General features: G+C 37.6%; 3 protein-coding genes across 6 annotated transcripts; 1 reads left to right on the forward strand and 2 right to left on the reverse strand.

Moving 5' to 3' along the window:
• The first annotated feature begins 1,674 nt into the window (after positions 1–1,674).
• Positions 1,675–10,864, forward strand: LOC140762406 (transcription factor PCF6-like). 3 transcript variants are annotated; one of them, XM_073100190.1, is made up of 4 exons: positions 1,675–2,078; positions 2,334–2,520; positions 2,620–4,034; positions 10,446–10,864. In XM_073100190.1, exon 3 carries the CDS (start codon positions 2,729–2,731, stop codon positions 4,016–4,018), a length of 1,290 nt encoding a protein of 429 aa, XP_072956291.1. In that variant the 5' UTR covers positions 1,675–2,078; positions 2,334–2,520; positions 2,620–2,728; the 3' UTR covers positions 4,019–4,034; positions 10,446–10,864. The 3 variants fall into 3 exon arrangements, with proteins under 3 accessions (XP_072956291.1, XP_072956290.1, XP_072956292.1); XM_073100189.1 differs by having other exon boundaries at positions 10,449–10,864; XM_073100191.1 differs by having other exon boundaries at positions 2,623–4,034; positions 10,449–10,864.
• Positions 10,865–11,896: 1,032 nt separating this feature from the next.
• On the reverse strand, positions 11,897–16,136 carry LOC140762407 (F-box protein At5g46170-like). 2 transcript variants are annotated; one of them, XM_073100192.1, is made up of 2 exons: positions 14,651–16,134; positions 11,897–12,323 (listed from the first exon to the last, which is right to left on the reverse strand). In XM_073100192.1, exon 1 carries the CDS (start codon positions 15,863–15,865, stop codon positions 14,690–14,692), a length of 1,176 nt encoding a protein of 391 aa, XP_072956293.1. In that variant the 5' UTR covers positions 15,866–16,134; the 3' UTR covers positions 11,897–12,323; positions 14,651–14,689. The 2 variants fall into 2 exon arrangements, with proteins under 2 accessions (XP_072956293.1, XP_072956294.1); XM_073100193.1 differs by lacking the exon at positions 11,897–12,323 and adding an exon at positions 12,331–14,423 and having other exon boundaries at positions 14,651–16,136.
• Positions 16,137–16,950: 814 nt separating this feature from the next.
• Positions 16,951–23,712, reverse strand: LOC140763699 (ornithine aminotransferase, mitochondrial). The gene is made up of 10 exons (XM_073102001.1): positions 23,297–23,712; positions 22,339–22,447; positions 21,903–22,133; positions 21,024–21,183; positions 20,867–20,922; positions 20,231–20,383; positions 19,942–20,039; positions 19,640–19,720; positions 18,243–18,476; positions 16,951–17,408 (listed from the first exon to the last, which is right to left on the reverse strand). The coding sequence occupies exons 1-10, from the start codon at positions 23,434–23,436 to the stop codon at positions 17,243–17,245; spliced, it is 1,428 nt and encodes a 475-aa protein (XP_072958102.1). The 5' UTR covers positions 23,437–23,712; the 3' UTR covers positions 16,951–17,242.
• Between the last annotated feature and the right edge of the window lie 812 nt (positions 23,713–24,524).

Consider the following 24,524-nt stretch of genomic DNA (forward strand, 5'->3'; position numbering starts at 1 on the left):
CCTTGTATAATTTTATTCCTGCTAATGTATCTTATTGTGGTCTAGACTAGAGTGCAATTGAATCTGAAGATTGTTATTAAAGATATAATTGTAGATAAGTGAACAACCTTTTCAACGGATCTAAAATAATATCGATTAGATTTTAGATAACAAAAGTATAATAAATGTATTGAATAGATGTATGTTTTTGCTATATTTTTATCGTGTTATTTGTAATTCGATCGATATTATCCTCTATAATTTTGTATTTAATAAGTATCTTCAAATTTGATATAGTCAAATATATTAATAAAACAAACTATTGAACTGAGATACCATAACAATGAGTAAATACATGATATATATTATTATCCATTACCTAATAATTTAATAGTTTAATCCAACCAATTATTTAAAAATGGAGTTTGAATTAGTTCTAGTTTGCTCTCATTTTTTATTTGCTACTATCAGAGTTTAATGGGTTGCAGCCTATTATCTATCCCACAACAATAGATAAATTATTTGAATATATTTTTTTATATCTTGTTGATATTTATTAGTTGAAGTGATTTTTAACAAATCAAATTCTAGAGTTGGATAAATCTATAATTAATTTAATTTAACTAGTGGGGCCTTCTCCAGACATCCACGTCAATAGCATTGCCTCCAAATAGAGGCATCCTTTTCTTGAGAACATTAGCTTGCATAAGAATAAAAATGATAAGACTAAGAGTGATAAAAATAACAATAATAATAATAAAAGTATGCAGTGAAATTTTTGATCCTGTTGTTAAAAGGAATAACAATGGAAGGACTACGGGAGAACAACACGAGCAAATGAGAATATATTAAAAGAGAAGTATCTTTACGAGGTTGGATACAAAGACACTAAAAGTCCATCTTAATTTAATATAGGATCTAAAGTAATAATGAAATCTTCGATTACTACTGTGAGTTATATTAGACATAAAAATTATTTATTAATTGTTTCAAACCAAATTTTCTTTTATAAGTTTGCTTCGCATTATATCTAATTAAAAAATAGAATATTCATTAAAATGGTCCGAAACTCTTTCTTTTGAAATCCAACTCATATATATATATATTATTATTATTATAATAATTGTGCTTTATCTTTTGAGCACTTTCCTTTTTTACAATTGGATAGCTTAAAAAAAGCACGTGTTTTTTACGAATTGAGAACTATAAATAATTAAATAAAGAGGCGAACAACATCTATATCTCATAAAGGTAATAATAAATAGACTAGTCTTTGATTAGCAGCCATCCACGTATTTAGTGACATTTAGAACCATTAAACTCTATAAAGAGTAGTATCATGGAACAAAAGTACATGACCCATTCAGTACTCAATACAATAATCTATGTGAGATATTTGCTCCCCATCTAAACTGCCTCACTCTAATTACCATTAATAGGATAATGGGATGCTTAACTCAGTACACAAAATGATTAAATTAGTTTAATAAAATAATCTCAGGGGGGTAGTGCAGCCCTGGCATCGTCCAAGGTAGCTTGCAGGTGATGTGATGAGTTGGCGTACAAGTATTGGGAGGTATTGATGCTTGGTGTGTTGCGCTTGCATGGAACTGTTGATCCAGACAGTGGCAATTGAGTGATTTAGATAGGAGATGGGGGTGGTTTGGAAGGATCTCCACTATATAAAGTGGATGAGGAGGACGGCGCTGTGTCTGACCTTCCCCGCTAAGCTCGGCGATTGCTCGGATGGGAACGCCTAGGGCATCGGAAGCCGTGCTCCCCTACCTCCTATTCTCGGATTATCTTTTCGAGATTTGAATAAACTAACGCCTATTCCGGAAGAAATCTCCCTCCTTAGCTTTCCCTCTCCTCCGATTCCCCTCGCAAAACCCTAAAGCCTCCTCTCTCTTCCAGCTTTATCCGCTGGCATCGAGGTCCGTTAATGGCGGGTTGTTGTCCGAAGGGGAGATCCGATCGGGAGAGTAATGCAGGTGGATCGGTGTGAGGGTTCTTGAATTCTTGGTCAGTGAACTCGGGCCGCTTCAGATCCGCAGATCTGCTGCGCTGGAGGGTTAGATTGGAGCTGGTTTCGATCGAAGGTGAGATCTTCGGTTGCAAGTAGGCCTTTTCTCCCTTTTTACCGATATTTTTATTGTAATAGAGCGCAGATCGGGGGATGGGAACCCTGGGGTTCTCGTTTTGGTTTGTTTCCTTCTCCTCCTTTCTGCGTTTCGGTGTTTAAAGCTGGTAAAAGGATTAAAGTTGCCGCTGCCTTTTCTTTTGTATCTTTATGCTTAATTCTTCGAGAAAACCGTCCGAATTCGTGGTCTCATTTCTGCGCTATGCTGTCGTAGCTGCTGCTGCTGCTACTACTGCTGGATACAGTCCGCAGTGCTGATTTCTGAAGAGAGAGAGAGAGAGAGAGAGAGAGAGAGAGAGAGGGGTCATCTCTCCAGGTGCGGCTATGATGATAACGCTGTGGAAAAGCTGAGGCCAAGAGCTGACATCTCCGGCTACGAAGGCCACCTCCAGCGTCCAAAGGTGCCTCCTTTTTTTTATTAATCTTTGTCCTTTTTTCATTTCTCTCTTTCTCTTTTATCTCGGCTGTACACTGCACTGTGAATTCCGTCATCAATGCAGAAGGTTACAGGTCCACCAACTCTGAGAAACCCTAATCCCATCTCACAAGAGAAGGAAGATTGCTAAAAGATAAGGAACGAGAGGTCGACTGGGAGGGTATGAAATAGCGATGGATGTGGAAGAGAACAACCACGCGTGCAAGCGATCTAGGATCGGTTCCAAGATAGGGCAAAAAGAGCAGCGCCAAGACAACGACGATGACGATGGAGAGGGGAAACGCGGCGGCGGAGGGGGAGGGGAAACGCGGTCCATGCCGTGGGGCGTGCACCCTTCCTCTCGAATCTACCGCGTTTCCCGCGCCTCCGGCGGCAAGGACCGCCACAGCAAGGTGTATACGGCGAAGGGCCTCCGGGATCGCCGGGTCCGCCTCTCCGTCTCCACTGCCATCCAATTCTACGATCTCCAAGACCGCCTCGGCTACGACCAACCGAGCAAAGCCATCGAATGGTTGATTAAAGCCGCGTCCGCAGCCATTAATGAGCTCCCTTCTCTCGACGGGTCGTTTCCGGAGTCTATGAAGCAAGAGAAGCCGATGGCGGAGGCCGAAGTAGAAGCGGAAGCAGAAGGCGAGGCTGGTTATAGCCAGCAGCAGAATCAGCACTTGACCAAGTCCGGCTGTAGCAGCACATCAGAAACTAGCAAGGGGTCGGTCCTCTCGTTGTCGCGATCGGAGAGCCGGGTGAAGGCGAGGGAGCGAGCCCGCGAGAGGACAGCGAAGGACAAGGAGAAGGACAGAGACGATGGCGGTGGCGGTAGCCACGTCGCTTCCCATCACTACAATGCGAACACGAGCCTCAACTCCCAGACCTCCTTCACCGAGCTCCTCACAGCTGGCGGCTCCAGCAGCGGAGCCGCCGCCATCACCAATGCGCAAGAGAATTCAAGCAATTGCCGGCCATTGCCTGCCGTCACTGCGACGGCGGATTACTTCGGGCAAGTTAGTCTCTTTTCCACCCAAACTCTCCACTTCGGGAACAACTCTCCTGTCGGGATGGTGCCCTTCAACATCGCCGCCGCCGCCGCCGCCGCGGCGGCTGCTTCCGGAGAGCATCCGGAGATGCAGCATTTCTCTTTCTTGCAGGATCACTTCCCCGCTCCGGCCGGAGACTACAACATTAATTTCTCGAACTCTTCGGGTCTTGCGGGTTTCAGCAGGGGGACCCTTCAGTCCAATTCACCATCTCATCAGTTGCCTCACCACCAGCACCACCAGCACCACCACCATCTACAAAGGCTTTCTTCTCAAGTAGAGGGATCGAACCTACCCTTCCTCTTTGGTGCTGTTCCACCAGCCGCTGCCACTTCCGCGGAGACCCAGTTTACGGCTGGGTTTGATGGCCGCCTGCAACTCTGGGATCGGTACAGGCATTCAGACCTGAAGGGCAAAGGAAAGGGTTGACGAACAACGTTGCTGGGTAAGTAGCTTTCCTTGTTTTTTAGCTTCCCTATGATAATATATAGTTTCTTTGCTGTCTAGATTTTAATAATTATGCCAAGTTGTTAGTTTGCTTAAGCGAGATCTTTGGCTTCTTGTGTTTTATTGCTGTCCGTTCCTTTCTTGAAATCCTCAGTTGCTTGATTCGTGTGCTTTTCTCTCGAGGTTGTCCGTCTTTAATTCCATGGTTAATTTTTTAATTTAATGATTCTCACCCACGAAAGATGCCTCTCTGTTATGGATTGACGAGTGTCCATTGCAGACAACCCATGATTTCATTTTGTTCACTAGACCAGGTGTCGACCGATTACTGCTATTAGTCTCTGTGCCCATGCTTAGTTTAGAGGATTTTAAGCAGCCAGACAGTGATATGCTTTTCAACTGTAGCTTGGCGCACAAAAGCATTAGTCAACCTTGGAACTTGCCTTTAGGTTGTTGAGTATGGGGAAATACTTGACAGGCGTGTCAATCATCAGATACGGTGGTAAAAGAATGCGTTCTAAATACATGGGAATATTTTACAAGTTCGTCTACCTAAACCGTTGAATACTGCACAATTGTTAGGCCATAAAATGTACTAAGGAATATATCTTGTCAATAGGTGGATATGTAACGGTTGTAATGTTGAGTGTTAGATTAATTTTAGTGATTTGGATTTGATAGCGGTCCTGGCTCATTCGATTGGTTTATCTTGACGAGTTATTATATTAGCTAGAATATTGTTCCAAGTTCCGACCTCTTCGTCACGGCGTCATACTGGTGAAAACAAATTAGCTTATTTTTGCAATTTTTTCCAAGTGTTCTTCTATGTTTTGCTTTTTGGTAGGTCAACTCATAGTATATAGGCCTGATAAAGTGGGTTGTCCTACTTTCTGTCTCTCCTCAATTATGTCGGGCCACCGAGTTTAAAATAGATTAAAACCAAATGTTCCCAACTCTAGTGGCCAACTCTAACGAACCAACTTGAAAGTTCTAATTTCTTAAAAAAAACTTGAAATGTCTCTTTCCAGTGGCCACAAAAACTTGAAAATTTCTCCTTCCAGTGGCCAGAATAGCTCAAGTTTCCTGTTGCATTATTGATTTAGAGGGCCTTGCATTTTCCTGGAAATATGTCTTCTAAGAAATTTTTAAATAATACCTTGCTGTTATGTTGTCATTATCAGACCTTAACTCTCAGCCCTTAGTTAATTTAATCATACTATCAAACTTAAAGATGCCCTCGTCCAACTTTTACTTATGCCAAAATAGAAATCCAACATAAGTGAAGCCCAAGTCAAATTTATTGAGCACTTTATTAAATGAAGGAAAAATGTGAAGTGCGTATTTGAGAAAAAAAGAGTAATTATAGGATAATAATATTTAAAATATTTTCTGTTTTTAATTTTTTATGTTAAAAGGGATTAGAGCAACTCCAACTGGATTTCAAATCTTTGAGAGATTAAGGTGGATATACATGCAGATGTATCTATTTCAAACTCTAGAAATTGTTGTATCATAAACATGAATAGGATTATGCAACCTACCGACAATGTTTGTAAGGATTTTAAGCTTTTAATATTCTAGTGAAGATCCACAAAAGGAAACACAAATGAGTGCTAAGAGGATCATCTCCTCACAAGCTTAAAATACACTGCAATTTTTCATAAAGACCTTGATAATATCATCTTCTAAAGCTAATTAGAATAGTTAGAAGCAATGAAGCATGAATATGGATACAGGGATATGGAAATACAAATATGAGAAAAAAAAATAAAGTAGGATATATATACACCATGGATATACTAATAAATTAATAAATAATATATTTTCAATCTATTGTCAACCAATATAACATATAATGAAAAATAAATATATCCCATAAATGATAAGATTAAAGAAAAAAAAACTACAACATATCTAGAACTTCAGAATAATGTTATAACAGAAATTGATACGAAACTCAAAATATTACTAAAACATTGAAACCTAATTTGATTATTAATCTACAAGTATTTAGATTTTTAAATTGTTTTCAAGTTATATATTCAATTTATTATCAAATAAATGAGTCTTAAAGTATAAAAAATGATTAGATAATCATATATACATATTAAGTATATGTTTTGTATCATCTATTAGTATAAACAAAATGATTGGATGATAAAAAATTGTGTCGAAGCCATATCTCGTCCGCAATATCGGAGTCGTATCAGATTTTTTCTTTTTAAATTTGGAGACTCATTCAATTGAATTTAATACATATCAGGTTATATCAAGGCCATAACAGGGTCCAATATGTACTTGTGTTTTTGAGGTTAGAAACCTTCTTTCATGTCGAAGCAAGAAAAGTTTGTAATCGACCAAATCGTAGCAAAAAATCTCTGAAGGGCATCAATAGGGTTCCAATAAACATTCCGTAGAGGTAATATTTTTATTCCTCTCGAATACTAGCTAAGATATTAGGACCAATCTTTATCCAATCCTCTGTCTCAATAATTACCATAATATGGCATGATATGGTCCACAGTAACTGCTTCAAATTTGTCAAAACATTTCCTCGTGTGACTTGTATCCGAGGTTCCTCTCTCACAGGCATAAAGGGGGTGGTGAAACCAAGGCATCAACTTCACCCATCATAGGAGAAAAGAAGGGAAAAAAATGCATACTAGAAAGAACTTATCAAACCCTAGCAGAGCTCATTGTGATCTAACAACTTTAATATCGTTTGCTGAAACTATTTAATTATAGTGCAATAGACCTTGTTATGTATTATATTACAACTTATATCCAACCCAAAAGTTTAAGGTGTTAGATGTGAGTCTATCTATTTGTATGAATATTGATTTATTCAAGAGAAACCACAAAATAGTTGGGCAATTTGTGAGAGAGAATTCATGCTGAGCGAGCAACAAAAATTCAGTTTGGTTGCAAGTTGAGACGATTTCATTTTAGAAACGTGATACCCTGATAACATAGCAAGTTGGTTGAGTGTTCTCCTTTTCTAATTTTTGTCAGTGTTGCAATATTAAAATCCTTATTACATTTTTACATGTCTTGGTAGGCAAGTGTCATCATTAAAATGGGTATTGGCCGTGTGTGACCATAACGGAGGCATGCACCCTACTATTTATATCCTGCACATAAAACGAAAAAGTTTGTTCTAACTTCTAAGTTATTGAATTACTCACTCTTTCAAAGTAAACAAGCACTACTTTACTAGTGAATGTATTGACAAATCTTGGCTGAGTGGACATTTGAGAATAAAACAAAAGAATAACCAGGATATCTATGGAAATAGCAAATGAGTTAGAAAGTGTGAACAGAATCATTGGGAAGAGAAGTTTAGAATCTTTGTTGGCTAAAACCCAATATTCATGCTATTTCCTCTTTCTTCTTTTCACCTTTACTATTTCCCTCGCCACTCGGACTCTTTTCTTCTTTGCATCCAGCTTTTATTTCATAGTCAAGTCCAATTCATTGCAAAATGACACAACTAGCTTTTTCGCCTTTTATTCTTCTTTGCATCTCTAAGAGTCCTTTGTCCTTTTTTTCATAGTAAATATAATTATACTTGTGTTGATTGGCTTTCCTTTCTGAAATACATCTAGATATACATATGTATCTAAATCTTAGGTAATATTTCTAATATTCTGCTTAAGTAAATATGCGGAATAAAAATTAACGAGTAAAGCAAAAATAAACACTAAATTTTTATATGGAAAAATCTCAAATGGATGAAAAAATCAGATTCAAACTCAAATCAAACCAATTACTAATAAACTGTAGTAGTTTACAAAACTGACTTATAATACAACTCGTCTATTTTCATGATTTTGTTTAACTCAATCTTAATTGCTAGATTATGTGATTCATTGTTTTCGTGATTGATCTTTAATCTTAGTAATCCTTAAGATTGAACTTTCGTTTTAGTGACCCTTAAGATGAAAATCTTGATGTCTAGAAGATGAGATAAACCTTTGTTGGAGAGAAACCTTGTTTCTTCAAAAAGTGTTTTTCAAATCAATAATTGTGTTTTAGGGTTAGGGCGATGCCCAATTCTTATATATCTTATAAAGATAAAGTCAAATCTAAGTCAAATTAAGTCTCATGAAATTCCAAAAAAATTCCAAAATTTGCAAATTATGTGGTTGCATTCAAATATAAGTCGAGCTCGTTTGAATGTGATGACTTGAGTCTAAGGCTTGTTCGAACGGCCAAAACTACACTTCTGTATGTGCAAACGCTTGAACGACTAAAACTATAATTTTGTATATGTGAACACCTACAAAGTGCATTTGGCCAAAAGAGATTCTTCGTACGTGCGAACGTCTTCAAATCATGCATTCGAACGCAGTGATTTATCTGCTCTAAATCTTGAAATCTTCAATTCAAATTTTATCAAAATTTGTAGATATGCTTATATACATGTATAGAAATACGTAGAATATTTTATTTTGCCAACACTAAAAATCTAACAATTTTATATTTGTTGCATCTATTGACTTTGTTCTCGTATTAATCCTCTCTATGAGATTCTTGTCCAGGTCTAAGGTCATTTAGAATTTAAAACTTGAAATATCAATTGAGGCTTTCAGAAGGCAAACTATTTGAAGTTTTGCTCTTCCTAGGTCATGTAAACTGATAACTAGCAGGGTGGTGCCATGTGCCAGATTCATTACTTGAGCCTGCCCCTTTGCTGATATGTCATGTGGAACCACTATCTTGGGTTTTTTTTGTATATCCAGAAGTCTGATAACGATAAGATACATTCCGCTACAAAAAGTAAAACATTACAATAAAGTTTGTATCTTGGGTCGATAAGGGGAATGAAACAAAATAATATTTGAAATAACAATTGCAAATACCTGTTAGCAAACAAATATCCATATATTAAACTTTATCTATTTGTCATTGGATATTGGAAGCCATAGTTACTGGCACAGGACTTGCTTCATGTTTGAATTCTGAAACTCATTCATGAATATCTTGTATATGTAACAACAAAAATGGTTTATGCTACATAGTTCTACGAGCATTACTGAAATGTGACATGTCTGAAAGTTAAGACAATTTTGAAGATTATTCCTGGTTGTAATCAGTGAAAACATTACTGAAATGTGAAATATATTTTATAGTCACATAGGTTTTCTAATGGTGCTCTAGGATACTGTTTCGAATCCTAAATTCACCTCAAATTTGTACAGTTTTTTTTTTCCTAAAAAATGTTAGCTTGGTTGAATTTGTTCATAACAAATATATCGTCCACCCACAAAAGAGGAAATTAAGTTCTTATAGAATTTCCACCACCCTTTCAACAGGAGTCAGCAAGTCTGTTGTACCCTTCAGATATGGTGGTAGTGTAGCTTCTATGGGATGAATCTTTGGTATTATGGTGGAATGCATTACACTAATAAATGATACTTTTGCTGCTATAAATACATTTTGTTCTTTTTTCTAAGGGTTGCATAGTAACCCAATTCATAGTATTTAACTGTAGAGCTTTTGGTGTTATCTGATTTTAGTGGTTTAACTTTTGAGGTCCTACTGATAAAGAAGTAATCACCAACAAATTTTACAAGCATGTTTGAATTGTCTTTATCGACTGCAATATCGAGATTTTACTGTTCTTAGATGTGTTCTTGCCTTGATCAAGTCTGGCACCTGCCTCAATCTTCCAGCATGTGAAAATTGAGGTTTAATAGGTTCTAAAGCAATAAGTTATAATCCATGAAGCCTCAACTTCTTTCATTTTTATTTCTAAGGTCTACCCTTATTTTGATTGTTTCTGATGTGACCACCCTTCGCTGCTGTTTCTTGATGGGTGCGTTAGTATTTATGTTGTGCAGGATTCTATGACCTCTGATACCTTTATCAGCTCATTATAGCATCTGATATTTTGACTCAAAATTGCTGGATTGTTTTTAAGTTGTAATTTCTGCTTCTGTTCGAGTTCATGATTTGCTCTTTTTTATTTTCAATATCTTCAAAGGAGACATAAAAAGAGGCAATTACCACTGTTCTTGTACTCAACTTGCTAATTTATTGGTAAATTTGCTTTATCTGATAGAGTAAGACATCTTAAGCTAATAGTAAATGACTTGAGTCTAAGAAAGTTCAATGCTTTATGACACTATTGAATGTAGCTGTGACTTCAATTACATCAATCACGTTTTAGTTAGCTTTTTTAAGCTAAAGAGTAAATGGTTGAGTGTTAGTTCAAATGCTTCATGATGCTGTTAAATGCCGCTGTGACTTTAATTACACCAATCACCTGCTTTAGTCAGCTGTTATGCACCGATCACTTTATTACCCTGTTCACCGTTTGGTTCTAGTCTTGGAAATTACTGCCAAGCAATCTAGATTATCCAACCTACCATCTGCAGCTACACTGATTATTATTTTGCATGACTAGCAGGAACAAAAGGCAGATGAGTTATGGTGAACGTAAGCACTCCAACGTGAGGAATCTGAACTGTGTTAAAATTTATTTCCACTGATGGAGTCAGTATCTGTTCTATTTATCTTCTCTATTCTCATGAATTGGATATTTTTCATGAGTCAGATGATTTTATCTTGTGTGGATGGGGGGATAGACCTTGTTGTTGTAAACTTATACGGTCTCAAGTTCTTTTCTTCTAATCACTGTTGTTGAATTTATTTCATGGATCCTGAGAAAGTTAGGGTGCCCTTAAATGCATCATGTAATTGTATCCTTGTCAGATGCATGTGGTATCTCCTTCAGACTGTAACTTAAACGGGACATCTTATTTGTATTGAGATTTTGTTGTTATGTATCCTTAGGATCAGAAATAGATCTCAAGATATGAAAAACTTGTGATCTATATGAGGGAGGACTGATGCTGGGTGTATGAATGCATGTTACTAGCTAAATTATTGTGAAAATTTTCCTTTTCTCTGAAAGAGTGGCAACTTGTGGCATCCAAGTTAAAGTCGTGAAAACTAGACACTATAATAACTTAAATTGGTATAAGAGTTTTTAGTGCTAGTTTAAGAAATGAATATTAGCTAAACTAGTTTGCACTTTATTCTACAACCAAACATCCAAAATAATAGTACGCAAATGCCACAGCTGCCTGCAATAAGACAAAAATGCTAATCCTCTCGGATATATTAGTTAGATAATAGTAATCAGAAAGCAACTCACGCAAATCATGGCAATAAAATTTTTGAATTTGAATCATTAAAGGGGCTCATAGTATATATTCCTGAATTTGAATCAAGCTTAAATTCTTACTAATCTCTCAAATTCAAAAAGTCTCAAATTATGCAAAAAATAGAACACTCCGGTAAAAACTTCACTAAATATCAACCCTAATATCAGTGATGACCTAGCAACCATCCATTTAGTCATGAGTCAGTTTAGCAACTCTGGCACCACCGCGTGCACCAGAAAATACCAAAAAGCCAGAACGAAGAATCAGAGGCAAAACATTAGAGGCAGCACCTGCGCCAACTTCATCCTAAAGCTCAATAAACGTCTCTAATGCGCCTCTCACATTCTTCGAGCCTGCAAAGGCGAAAGCTGTAAAGGATGCAGAATGCTTTTCTTTACAATCATGGAGGAAAAGGGTCCACCACTGTAACCATTTTACGACTTTTCGAGCACTAGCGATTCCCTCTGTGTCTCCATTACCAACCAGCATCCTACCGACCCCAATAAATAAATGTTAGGTATTTTGGCATGCACAGAGACTGACACACAAGGACAAGAGATTCTTTCAAGTCCAATTCGACCACATGCTCTCCAGATTCACACATCAAACAAATCCCTCTCCACCTCTTCCGGTGGACGTCGTGTTCAAAACTGTTTTGAGAAAAATTCAAGTACAAAACTATCACCACTGTAAATCTACAACATGTCGCATATCATTATGTACAAGGGAAGGTTACATCACATGGGATGAGTTTTGAAGTTCGGATTTTATTACAAGGTTAGTAGGCATAATGGGATCAATACAGGCATATGCTACTTATACAGAATACAGCATGCATGTCTACCGATGACCTGACCAATAGTTACAAGATTGGCATTGCCTAGGTCACAGTCATAAAAGTTAAAACACGTTTAAGATAGAGACTAAATAACTGGAGCACATTACCTGTCAGTTCCCTACAGACAATACGGTAATTCTGCCGGTCATCAGCAATACATAACAGTAGTGGTGGCAAGGAGTTACCACTTAGAGGTGTAAAAAGACCAGCTTGGAATTTGTTATCCATGCAGTCCAAAGAAATTGTTCAGCTGCCGATCTCTCGAGATTGCATTGCCCTAAGATTGACAGCATGAAATGGGTAAATCAGGACATCATAGAAAAGGAGGAACTGATAACATGACACTCCCACAAATAATAGGAGTCATGAACATATAAAAGGAACACCACTATATAGACAAAGATAGTTGTGGTCATTAAGTCAGCAAGAATTGAGAAGAAAAAAAGAAGAGAGAAAAATTGCACAAGCAAAGCAGAACTAATAAAGAATTTCTTGAAATCCATGATATAATCAAATAAGACAATTCAGTATTTTCAATGCTACTAGCAAAGCAGAACTAATAAGGACTTAAAAAGGTAAACCCTGATAATATGTTTGAGCAATTGACTAAGTAGTTAAAACACAGAAACACAGATTTCTCCAGAAACTGTTCTAGGCACTTAATAGTTAATACCATCACGGAGTTGCTACATTTACTTCAAGATGTAACAGGTGACAAGCAAACTATTATAATTTGCAGAAAGTTTTTGACATATAAAGTTTCTTGACATGACCCAAACAGCATCCATGTCAAAGAAATGGGAAGAGAAGTCAGAAAACAAGTAGTAATTTTCCTAAGCAATTATCATCAATGGCCGAGAGCAAAAGATCCCAAAATGGCCAACTAATTTCTGATATAAGAAGACCTAATTAATCACACTGGCAGCTGTGTTTGACAAAACTGCAGACAATAAAGCAGGGAAGGTGGGTGAGGAGAGAAGAGACCTCTTCCCACACCCTACTCTGGTTGCCAGAGATAGGGAGGGGTCTCCCCCAGTAGTGATCCTGCCCATAAGACCAAATTTGGCCGATGATGGTTGAAATTTTATCAGCAAAGGTAGAGTAGCAATTTCTACTGATGGAGGGTCGGAGAAAGGAAACCTCATCTAACCCTAACAAAGGGAATGAAGAGGGGATGGAGAACTCTTTACAACATGAATTCCAAAGATAAACTATAAGAAAAAAGACATCTCCCTTGCTTATGTACAAATATATATTTTTCACAAGAAAATAGTCAAAATACTTTTCCTTTACAGAATCACAAGCTCAGGTCAGTGGTCTAAAACCGATAGCTAGTGATGCATAAAAACCAATAAGCTTGCGTGTGTAAAGATCTTTCTTTTACAGCTTCTGAGTCTCATATAATTGCAAGTTGCTGTTAGAGTTCAATACCTATTTCAAACCACTGAAGTTATATGTGCCTTTGAAATCTAACTTTTAATGGACTACACCAATAAAGGCACTCACTTGATGCCCTTGATCCTTAAAATCTACCTCTATGAAGAACAAATGAAAATGCATTACATGTTTAGACCTAAAAATTGCCATAACTGATATAGATCAGACCTGCAGTAGATTTTTCTGACTGACAGGATCATTTTAGGACACAAACTTTTTATGCATTACATCCCACTCCTACTTTATCAGAAGCAGTTAATGCCATCAACAATGTATATGTTCAATCATAGACGTTAGACAACCAAGTATAGCAGCAACGATGTACAAAATAGTGATATTTGTTCAGCAGAATTATAAAATTTCACTATTTCTTATTTTTCTCTCCCTTATTTTTATACTAGGATAGATACTGTATTGATATTGGCTAACTTTTGATATATAAAACATCAAGCATATCAGGATATCACTATCTTGAAATTCACAATACAAGCAAATCAGATGATCTAAAATTCATAGAACGTACTAGTAAGGGGCAAAATAACTAAGATTCAACTAGTAAAAAATCATGATGGACTATGATGAAATGAATAAGTACTAAAGGTCAAAGAGAAGTGTATACTTATCAGAAGTATTTCTTGATACACAAGAATATTTCAGGCTTTACAGCTAGTTGATAGTATTGTACTTGGAAACCGAAATTATAGGTGATGACTAATGACAGAAAACAATACATTCGAACAAAATATTTTGGCCATACACAATTGCTCCACAAAAATTTCAAAGAAAGGGAAGAGAAGGCAGCAAACTTATCATGATCTTTAGCCATCTACATGAATCATCTAGCTCTATTGAGAACTATGCTCTACCATCCTAAGGCCATTGCTATATTTCTCTAAGCTTCTATTGTTGTCCTTCATGTTTTACACTTCCTCTTATTCACCTGCAACAAAAGTCGAGCAACTCCTTTCAACTGAAGAATGCAGATATGGTCTCCAGCTGTACCAAAATGTATATAGGCTTATACAAATAAACAAATAAACCCCAATCTTAAGACCACCATTTTCCACTCTAAGCATTAGTAAGTAATCAACCTAATTCTAGAACACAATTTTCCTACACCAATTACATAAAATATCTTGAGGATAATTTTTTTTTCTGAAAAATTACCTCTTGGGGATTGAATTCTCAGATGCCACTTTTTGTAGCTCAAAAGGAATTCATCTCGAGGCAGTATGTTCTCCGCTTCACAAGCATCCTCACTGCCGTCCTGTACGGCTCTTCAAAGGCATCCGACACCCAGCACAAATCGGAGGACCCAACAACACCCCCATTTCCCCCCTCCCCTGTGCGCTCCTCACTAGGCCTTATAGCCACCAGAGTTGCCCCCTTCAAGACCACTCCACCTGGCAACTCTAGGTGTGGTGCGTACCAAAGCCGCATGCTAAGAGCCGGCACAAGCGTCCTATGCGAGCTCCCTGATGCTGAGACCGGCCTCACACGCAGTTCCTGAAGCTGTCTTCTGTCCATCGTCAACACTCCCTGCCCATCGGCATCCGTCAGATCCAGGCTGTCGAGCGTCTCGTGATCAGAAATAATGGGCTGCAAAAGGTAATGCCGGGCTGAGGCGGCGATCAAAGAACTGATCGTCCACACCACCCTAAGTTTCAAGCTACCATTCGTATAAAACGACTCTGGGATGCTCCCGTTGTCATCAACTCCGCCACACGCATCCTGAAAGTTAGGGTTAGGAATAGCACTAGACGATTTGGGGGAGATGGAGGAAGCCCCAAGGATAACGCAGCTGTCCAACGTGGATCCAAAGTCTGCTCTCCATTTGAGGAGAACTCCGTCGTCAACCCCGAGCTCCCCCGCAGGGAGTTCGATCCGAAGTCGCCTGATCTCCTTAAAGTTCTTCAAGACCTCGGACGGCGAGTGATGCGAGACCTCGGAAACGGCGCCGGCGGAAGAGGACGAGGAGGCGCCGGCGCCGGAAGTGGACCTCCGGGCTCCAGCGGTGCCGGCGGAGGGGCCAAGGATGTGACCTAGTGCTTGGAGCGGCTTGACGAGCCCCCCAAGAACAAGCCGCGCAAGGTGGGAGAAAACCCCACGCGTCTTGTCTCCCCCACCGGCTGCGGCAGGCGACGGCGAGGGGTCGTCGGAGATGACGCAGTCGACGCGAACGACGACGTAGTCGACGAGCGGGACGAGGGCGTGGAACCTCCGCGAGACGAGGCAGCAGCGGCCGAGGGCCTTCACGTCGCCGATCCGGTTGAAGACGACGAGGAGGATCGAGTCCGGCAGCCGATCGAAGTGGTCGATCCCCTCGTCCTCCGCCGCACGATCAACGACGAACGGCCCAGTCCCACCCAGATCCGTCGACATCGGGTCGCAACACCGCAACAGATCGGATCCCAAACGAGGGAGGCAGAGGACACGGAAGGCAGCGCGTTTTTTGAAGAGATATTAGAGAGGAGAAGGATGAGGAGGCATCCTTTTCGATCTGCTGACGAAGGACGCGAGGGGCGTATTAAAGAGAGCGGAGGAGGTGTGGTGGAAGAAACCCTAATAATAACCTAATTCTGAATTGTTTATTGCTTAAAACAAATGAATGCTTAGGTGGGAGAAAGAAAAGGTTGCTTCCTTTCAATTCCTTGGTCTAGTTTATTCTTTGGAACTTGCTCCCTCCTCCTATATATATATATATTATTTTTTTCTTAAAGGAAAGTTTGCATCTAACACCCTTCATTTTTTGGACTTATTATCACGGAAATTTATATCTAACTATCTAACGACCCCCGTATGGGATTAGGATGAGCACAAAAAGATTGACCACCCTAATTTCATATTTCTCAACTTTCCGGAGGTTGATATTGAAAATGTTCATAAAGCACGACATTAGATACAATTATATATATTTTTTTTCTTCTATTGCCTTGCTTTTTTATCAGTAGTCACCGGAACTGTCTCCGCCTCGGAGACGGAGTCTGCGAGATAAATTAACACCCATGATGCCAGTTATAAATATTAAAGATATAAGGTATAAATTATAAATAGGTAAAACGTAGGGTGTTAAAAGCAATTAAACACACATGGAATCCAAAAGCCTATGTTCCCTTGGGGGTTAAAAAAGGGCAAAGAAGGATTTAACACTGGCATTAGATATTCGTCGCCATCCTTGAATTCAATTTTGGATTCTTCCCTTATACTTAAAGTTATACCAAACTCGAATACCTCCCACTTAAAAATTCTTTTGTTGACCGAGGGACAAGAATACGAGTTCAGATGTGATCTAAGGAGGAAGAAATTAAAGGTCAACTATATACCCTCCTCAGTGGATAAGATGCAAATACCACAGGGGCACACTTAATTCTGGTGTTAACATTGCAAGTAGTGACCAGCATGAAGATAGCCAGTCTGGAATACTTATAATCCATCTTTAGTACCTTGATTTGATGATAACAAGTGGGTTGGAAGAAGCTACCAAACTTAATAAAAAGTAAGAAAAATGGCAGTTACAAAGTTCTGAAGTTCACAAGAACCATCCTGTGAATCTTCAGAAAAGCATTTATACAGCACAAGAACCTGGGCATGATTGCAGATACAACTTTTACTGATGAAATTATTACTACATTGGTACTAACGAAGAACAACGATGACGCTAGCTCTTCTTATTCAATAATGGAGCTTTATGTTCATCTCAGCACTACAGTGTGCTATGAAAGATTATAATAGATTTGGTCATGGAACATTAGTCTTCTATTAGTCTTGGGTGTTGGTGGAATCATACATGCCTCGTCCACACCTATCGCATACTTGGTTCTCTGCTGTTGTTGCTTCTGATTTTGGGATCTGCTTCTGCAGCTTTGGTAAATCAAACTCCAAGACATCTCTAAGAGCTTTTGAAGCTTCAGTAAGCTCCTCGAGGCTGAAATAGATAACAATGATCAGAAATTGGTGAAAAGAAGTTCAAAATTTCAAACTTGCAAGTCACTTAACCATATGGAATTTAGATTGATCTGTATTAACAAAGAGAATATTTATAGGCCTCATATAATTTTCTTTCTCCGTAATACTGAAATTGAAACTTGAAGAGAGATTGAAAAGAATCTTAATATAGGCTCAACAACAGATGTTGGCTATTTCCTCAAAATAATAGCTATTGGCTAAACCAGGAATTGATTACACTTCATGGAAGTTAAATTTAGGAAGATGGTCAATGGAAAAGTTGGAAATTTATCGGAGAGAAAAGGATAAGATGATAGGTAAGGATAATAAATTAACTCGATAGATTTAAGGGCATAATGATCGACATTCAATATCTAGCCCACCATATGGAATATTCAAGGTTCTTGCACAGTTGATGGTGATCTCCCTATGGATGTTCTACCTGTCAATGTTTATAAGCCAATAGCTATTATATTGAAAATAATGAATCTTATTATGGTCTTATTTTATTAAATTGGAAACTACTGGGTTCATATATATAATGAATAAAACATGTAGAAGTATTGGCCTATCATAATTAAGTCTATCATCCATTACTAAACCATCTAAAAGAAAAAAAGTAAAATATTCTCATTCAAGACCCATAAAAAAAAAATCAAACCAATGAAATTAAATAAACTTGTGGCTGCCTAATCATATGCTGCCACTTTCAAATCCTACAAAGTACAAGCTACTAAATGATATATCAAATAAAAGAAATACAAAAAGAAAGTGTCTCCATTTTTTCACTGATATATGCGTTGGCGAATTATACCTGATAGTGAGTGGAGGAGCTAATCGAATTATAGTGTCATGTGTGGGCTTGGCAAGAATACCCCTCTCCTTCAACTTGATGCATATGTCATACGCGGAAACAGGAGATAGAGCTTTGCTATTCAGATCTACTGCATTGAGCAACCCTCTTCCCCGTACTTCTTTTATTATTTGAGGGAATTTCTGTTGAACCTTTGCTAACTGATCCCTGAATTCCTGTCCCAACTTGGCAGCCCTGCGGAGAAATAAAATGTGACAAGATTTACAGAAGTGGACATAATGAACAATGGTCGCAGGAGAATCACTCATATTGAAATTTATTTAGACTAGTCAATAACCTTTCACCATTGATAGTTAGAAGTTGTATTAGTAGTCTCTACAGAAACAAGGTTAAGAGCCTTCGGAGTTGCTTTAAATCATTCATGAAAAAAATGTGGACAGTTCGGCTTACTTTTGATAGAACCCAAGGTTCACCAAAAGTTTATCAACTTAGGTGCCAAATGTTATTATATCTGGTTTTCTTCACTAAGTTTTTCTAGGTTCCCAGTTCACGTTTCATTCTGTTATTGTCTCTAAGTTCTCTTTTTTATCTGCACCATACCGTACATCAATAAAGGACATGAACAGAAAGAGGAAATACCTAAAGCCGTCAAACAGATCAAATTCAAGGAATGCTTGTCATTCTCATTGATTATTGCATCTGAGATCCAAGAATATGACCTTATTATATATTTGTTTCAGTATCAGTGTCTCATTGTTGAGCTAAATGGACACTAACTTTGATTTATAAAACTTCCTTTTTCTCCTCTATTACAAAATGATGTAGAATATCCCTACTCATCATACTGTTTTTGTGGTAAACAACCCCCAAATGCTGATGTGCAGAGAACTCAGAAGTTCATATCTTACTAAGATCAGTTAGAGATGCTTATTCAGCCTTATATGAAACAGAAAAATTAGGGTCCCCAGAATAAGGTAACTAGATTGACAAAAATGATATAATTTACTAAAACACTGTAGCTCTACGTTCCTAATTGAATGCAAGTCTTTCCAAAATTGTGGAACTAATGTCTGCAAGCACTTAAGCAAGAACAATGAAGATCACATATCCCCTCTTTCATGGGCTGCCTCTAGTCTTGTGGGATGTAGCCATGGAAGTCTTAATATGAAAAACCTAACAATGTAAATGTTCTTAGTCATTGGTGTACTTTTATTATGTCATCAGGTCATTATGGGATCTTCACACAATTGGAATTTGCGAAGTCAGTTACATCAAGAAATCTTTTATTTCCTAAAAAGGTTAGGTTGCCTGATGTTATCTCTTTAGCAGAATTTCTACAACCAAGGCTGGCAAAAACTAACAGAATGCCAACTCCCAAGTGTGAGAAGACAGTGTACCTCTCAATCAGTCCTTCATCTTTGATTACATTCAATGCAGCAATTGCAACAGCACTCCCCAAAGGATTGCCTCCAAAAGTACTGTCAATAATCACATCTAGGCACTTTAATTTCCAAGTATCACAGAAAATGACATACAAAAGGTTGTATGTAGAAAAAAATAACTTTTCAAGTATATCATCAAAGAGAATTAAAATCACGGAAAATGTTGCAGAATGTAAACCTAAATATCAATCTTCTATTGTTTTGTTTTTTTCTACTTTTTGATAATAAGAAAAGGAGAAAACAACAGAAAAATTCACCTTCCATGCTCTCCTGGCTTGAGGCACAACATGATATCCTTGTCAGCGAGAACTGCACTAACTGGTACAACTCCTGCACCTAGAGCTTTTCCTAGTATCTAGTGTCAATGGAAATAGCAAGCATAAAGGCTTGATATAGTTAGTTTAAGATTTCAGATGGAAGATAAAAGTCCCCCCCTAATTTTTTCTTTACTTTTCCATATATCATGTCCACAAGACCACAACAAACTAAAGGTTGTTGGACTACAAACCAAAAGGACATTGACATGAGCTTTACACAAGAACTCACCACCACATCAGGCCGGATGTTTTCCCAATCACATGCCAGCATTTTCCCTGTACGGGCTATGCCTGTTTGAATTTCATCAGCAATCATTAGAATGTTGTATCTGGAACACAAATCTCTGGCAGCTTTCAAATAACCATCTGGTGGTATTATTACCTACAAGAAGTTATACAAAAATAAACAAGGCAATTATGTGTTAAAACTTAAAACAATAACCAAGAAAACGATAGCATGTCAAATGCCACCAAAATATTATGACAGCTGCTATAAAAGATTGACTCGTTAGAACAGACATTCTTGAGCAAAAAACAACGATCAGCATTTAACTTAAAATTAACAACCAGAATTAAAGAAGTCATCATCACCAGAAAGGTAAATAAAGCAAGGCCCACTGCTAGTGCTGGTGGAAGGAAATGACAAAAAGGTACTAATAAATCATGCAAAGACCATTTCTTCCAGGAGACCAAAAAATTGATAGATTACCTCAAAGATTTTGCTATTAAAAGAGCTATAATAAGCAGTGATTGCAAAAAATATAACTAAATAAAAGACTTTTATCTTTTGTTATGTGAATAATTCACTGTGAGAAGAGACAGATTCTGACTCAAAAAGATAAAACAAATTCTCAAGCATACTTACTCCTGCCTCTCCTTGGATTGGTTCAAATAAAAATCCACAAACTCGATCCCCATGATCTGAAATTCCAACGGTTCCATCAAATTACCAATTAAGAAGAAAAATTGTACAATTGAAATTGAAACCAGTGTAGGGCTTCAGTCATGGATAAGGTGATCACCTTTGAATATTCTCTCAAGTGCACCAAGATCACCAAAATCAACTTTCAGATGGCCCGGAACCAACGGGCCAAATCCGCGGGTTGCATCATTGTCACAGCTCATAGAGATTGCACCTAATGTCCGGCCATGAAAACATCCGCAACATGATACTATGATAGCCTGCAAATGTACTGTTTTCTAAGATAACATGATTATCCAAGGATTTAGCTTTCATTGCCAAACTACATTATTCTTAGTTCACTGAATTTGTAAGATCTTTGCCACAGGCTTACATTGGACGGTACTAGCTCATAACATCTTATAGGAAATTTGAAGAAATAAATCAAACAGAGCAGAATAGTTTTTCAATGTAGGTAAAATTGGACTGCGCTACTGAGTTATAAGACTTTATTATAGAACTTTATTCCAATCCACAGAATAATACATTACTTCAAGATAAGATATTTAAAGCTAGTGCCAACTCTCACCGTCTCCGAAAAGAAATAGGAGGAACTTAAATCATATATGGAATATTGCATCCTTGCAAAATGAACGATAATTGAAAAGCCCTAGAAATCTCTAAAAGGAATGACACTAAAAGAAACACCTGGATAGTATCCATGTTGCCTCCACCAAACATCATCGTCTAGCATGTATTTATAATGGATAGAATCTATAATACAAATCTACAAGTGTTACATCTTATGTAAGATGATTGAAATCAAGATAGATCATATAACTTCTCATTTGATTAATGAGCTTGTGTTCTCTTGCTACTAAGCAGTCACACATTTGAAGTTCAGCATTGTATGATTAGATTTATATCATTAAGACATATACTGAAATTGAAGTATTAAAACTACAAATCAAAATTTTGTAATTTGTTTCAACTTCATTACCTCATCCTTGGGTATCTTTTTCTTCTCATAACCCCATTTTCTTGCCAATTTAAGAGCTGTTTCGACACCTTCAGCTCCTGTATTCATTGGTAACATCATTTCGTATCCAAACATGCTTGTCAGATGCTTTGCAAAGATTGGAAATTTGTCATTGTAGAAAGCTCTAGAACTGAGAGTAAGTCTTTCTGCTTGTTCAACTAAAGCTTTCACAACTTTTGGATGGGAATGCCCCTAATAAAAAAAAATTAAATCTCAATGTTACTGTCTCGACCAGAAATCAACCAGGCTGAACTGATAAAAACAGAACTAGGCAGAAATAGCCATCTAAATTATGCCTGAAGATTATGTGGAGACATTTTATGGAAAATCAAAATTTCAAAGGTAAATCTTGGATCAGCAACAAGTCAAGAAATGTTTTTCTGGCAAGACAAGATACCTGATTTACAGCAGAATAAGCAGAGAGGAAATCAATGTATTTATTGCCTTCTGGGTCCCACACACTTGTGCCTTTTGCTTGAGAAAATACCATCGGGATTGGATGATAACTGCAGAGAATAGCAGGCTTGAGAGCAATAAAGAATTACAGCAGCTCACCTACTTATGCGAGGAGGGTAACACTATCATGTAATATAAAAAAAAATCGCACAATCTGATGAATAAATTTCACAATTATTGATACCTGGACCAACAGACTTTCTGTAGAGATCAAACCGATGATGTGTAGAACTATTTGCAGAAGATTGCAACGGAAAAGGAGCTTTTACATTTATTTACATTACATTACCTTCATCTTTGGTTGACCACTCTTGAATTAATGAAAGTATATTCCCTAAAACATTCTAAAATCTTTCAAATGCCAATCAAATCTATTGTGTATTGTAAAATAATAATACAGTGCATGATCCTTCTCTGATTAAAATAACTAGAAGTTCTAATTTTAAGACTACAATTGAGAAGAAATGGACTACTAAAATCTACACTTATTAAAGACCAGAGCCTCGCATTCAAAAGAACTTCTCGTTCTACTACTATATCAATCCGTTGACCATTTCAGAAGATTGGCGACAGCATATACATTCGAACAGACCCTCAAACAGAAGGAAAGAACAATTGGAACATAAATCGCGCAAGATCCTGATCCAATACCATAAGCCAAAATATCAACTGGCATTCCGACAAATGGGCCACCCACAAAACGCATTTCAAACAAACAACAAGCAGCGGAACAGAAAAAACACGACAAGAACAAATTAAGATCGTATTGAGCAAAACCAACATCCAATCCCAACAAATTCGAGCTTCACATGGGCATTCTGACAAATGGGTTAGCCGCAAAATTGAACCTTTTACCAAAGAATCAGCAAAAAACAGCGGAAACAGAACGAATGCCTCACTTGTGAGCACTGTGCTCTTGCTCCAACCCCATGAGCTCATCAGAGGTCAAGGGAGCGGATCCCTGGGGAAGCGCAGACATGCTCCTCGTACCCATAACTCTCTTCCCCACCAACTGCAATGGCCTCCTCATCGCAGCCATTTGATCACCTCTTCTTCTCCAAAAGGTAACCAAAGAGAGACCCGAAAGAGAAAAGAAAGGAGGGATGTCCGCGAGAGTATTATTTGGGGAAGGATGATGGTGGTTTTATTTCTGTAACACGCCCATGAACACGCCCATGCTTCGGATTGGTGATGGTGGGCGAAGTCTTTTGTTTGGTTTGTTTGATTCCGTTCTGGTGCAGGGCTTTTGCTTGTTGGGTTTTGCTTCTTTAGTAGAGTTTGGGCCTATTCGTGTCCTTTCTGTGAAAAGAGAAAAGATAGAGAGAGAGAGAGAGAGAGAGAGAGAGAGAGAGAGAGAGAGAGAGAGAGAGATCACACACGCAAGTCTTTCTTTCTGTACGAGTTTATCTGGAGATATTGTAGAAACATTGCATCTGGGTATTTAATGGCACTGACGCTTTGCACGCATACTGATGCATCACTACGTCAAGATAGGAGGAAAACAGCAGACGCGCCGCAGCCTTTAATAATTACATTTAAGGGTGGCAATCGATCGGATTGTGTCGGGTTCGTGTTCGGATTTGGGTTCCATCCGAATCGGATCTGGTCAGATTGGATTCGGTCGGATTGATTTTTTTTTATTTTTTCGTATACAAAATTTTATAAATTATTGTGATAAACGAGTTATTTAGGTCATAATTAGATATAAATTATTTAAATAGGTGAAGAAACAAATATAATCCGTTTAATAATTAGATTAGATATATCAACTTATTTATGATTTAAATCTTATTATATATCCTAAATTATTTGATGCAGAATGGTTAAATTTGATAAAAAATGACCTCTGTGAAAATTTAAAATAACATTCTATATTTTGTCTATATTATAAAAGTAGGTCTCTAGAATCTCTTATTAATTAAAAAAATCATATTAAGTTATACCCTACTGTTTGATTTTATAGGTATATATATATATATATATATATATATATATATATATATATATATATTTGAACTCACCAGAGGTTAACTTAGAATCAAAATAAGCATCTAAAATAGCTAGGAGATTAACCAAACAATCGATTGCTAATAAAACAGAACTAAATCGAGCTATGAAAAATACCAA

This window comes from Typha angustifolia, chromosome 7 (genome assembly GCF_048772165.1).
Source record: "Typha angustifolia cultivar Huaian chromosome 7, ASM4877216v1, whole genome shotgun sequence".
NCBI lineage: Eukaryota > Viridiplantae > Streptophyta > Magnoliopsida > Poales > Typhaceae > Typha > Typha angustifolia.

Excerpts from the sequence above, each read along its gene's own strand:
- LOC140762406 (XM_073100190.1), top strand. The coding sequence starts at position 2,729 with ATGGATGTGGAAGAGAACAACCACGCGTGCAAGCGATCTAGGATCGGT.
- LOC140762407 (XM_073100192.1), bottom strand. The coding sequence starts at position 15,865 with ATGTCGACGGATCTGGGTGGGACTGGGCCGTTCGTCGTTGATCGTGCG.
- LOC140763699 (XM_073102001.1), bottom strand. The coding sequence starts at position 23,436 with ATGGCTGCGATGAGGAGGCCATTGCAGTTGGTGGGGAAGAGAGTTATG. Across the intron at positions 22,448-23,296 it reads CAAGAGCACAGTGCTCACAA|TTATCATCCAATCCCGATGG; the intron begins GTGAGGCATTCG and ends TATTCTCTGCAG. Across the intron at positions 20,923-21,023 it reads ACTTGAGAGAATATTCAAAG|ATCATGGGGATCGAGTTTGT; the intron begins GTGATCACCTTA and ends TTGGAATTTCAG.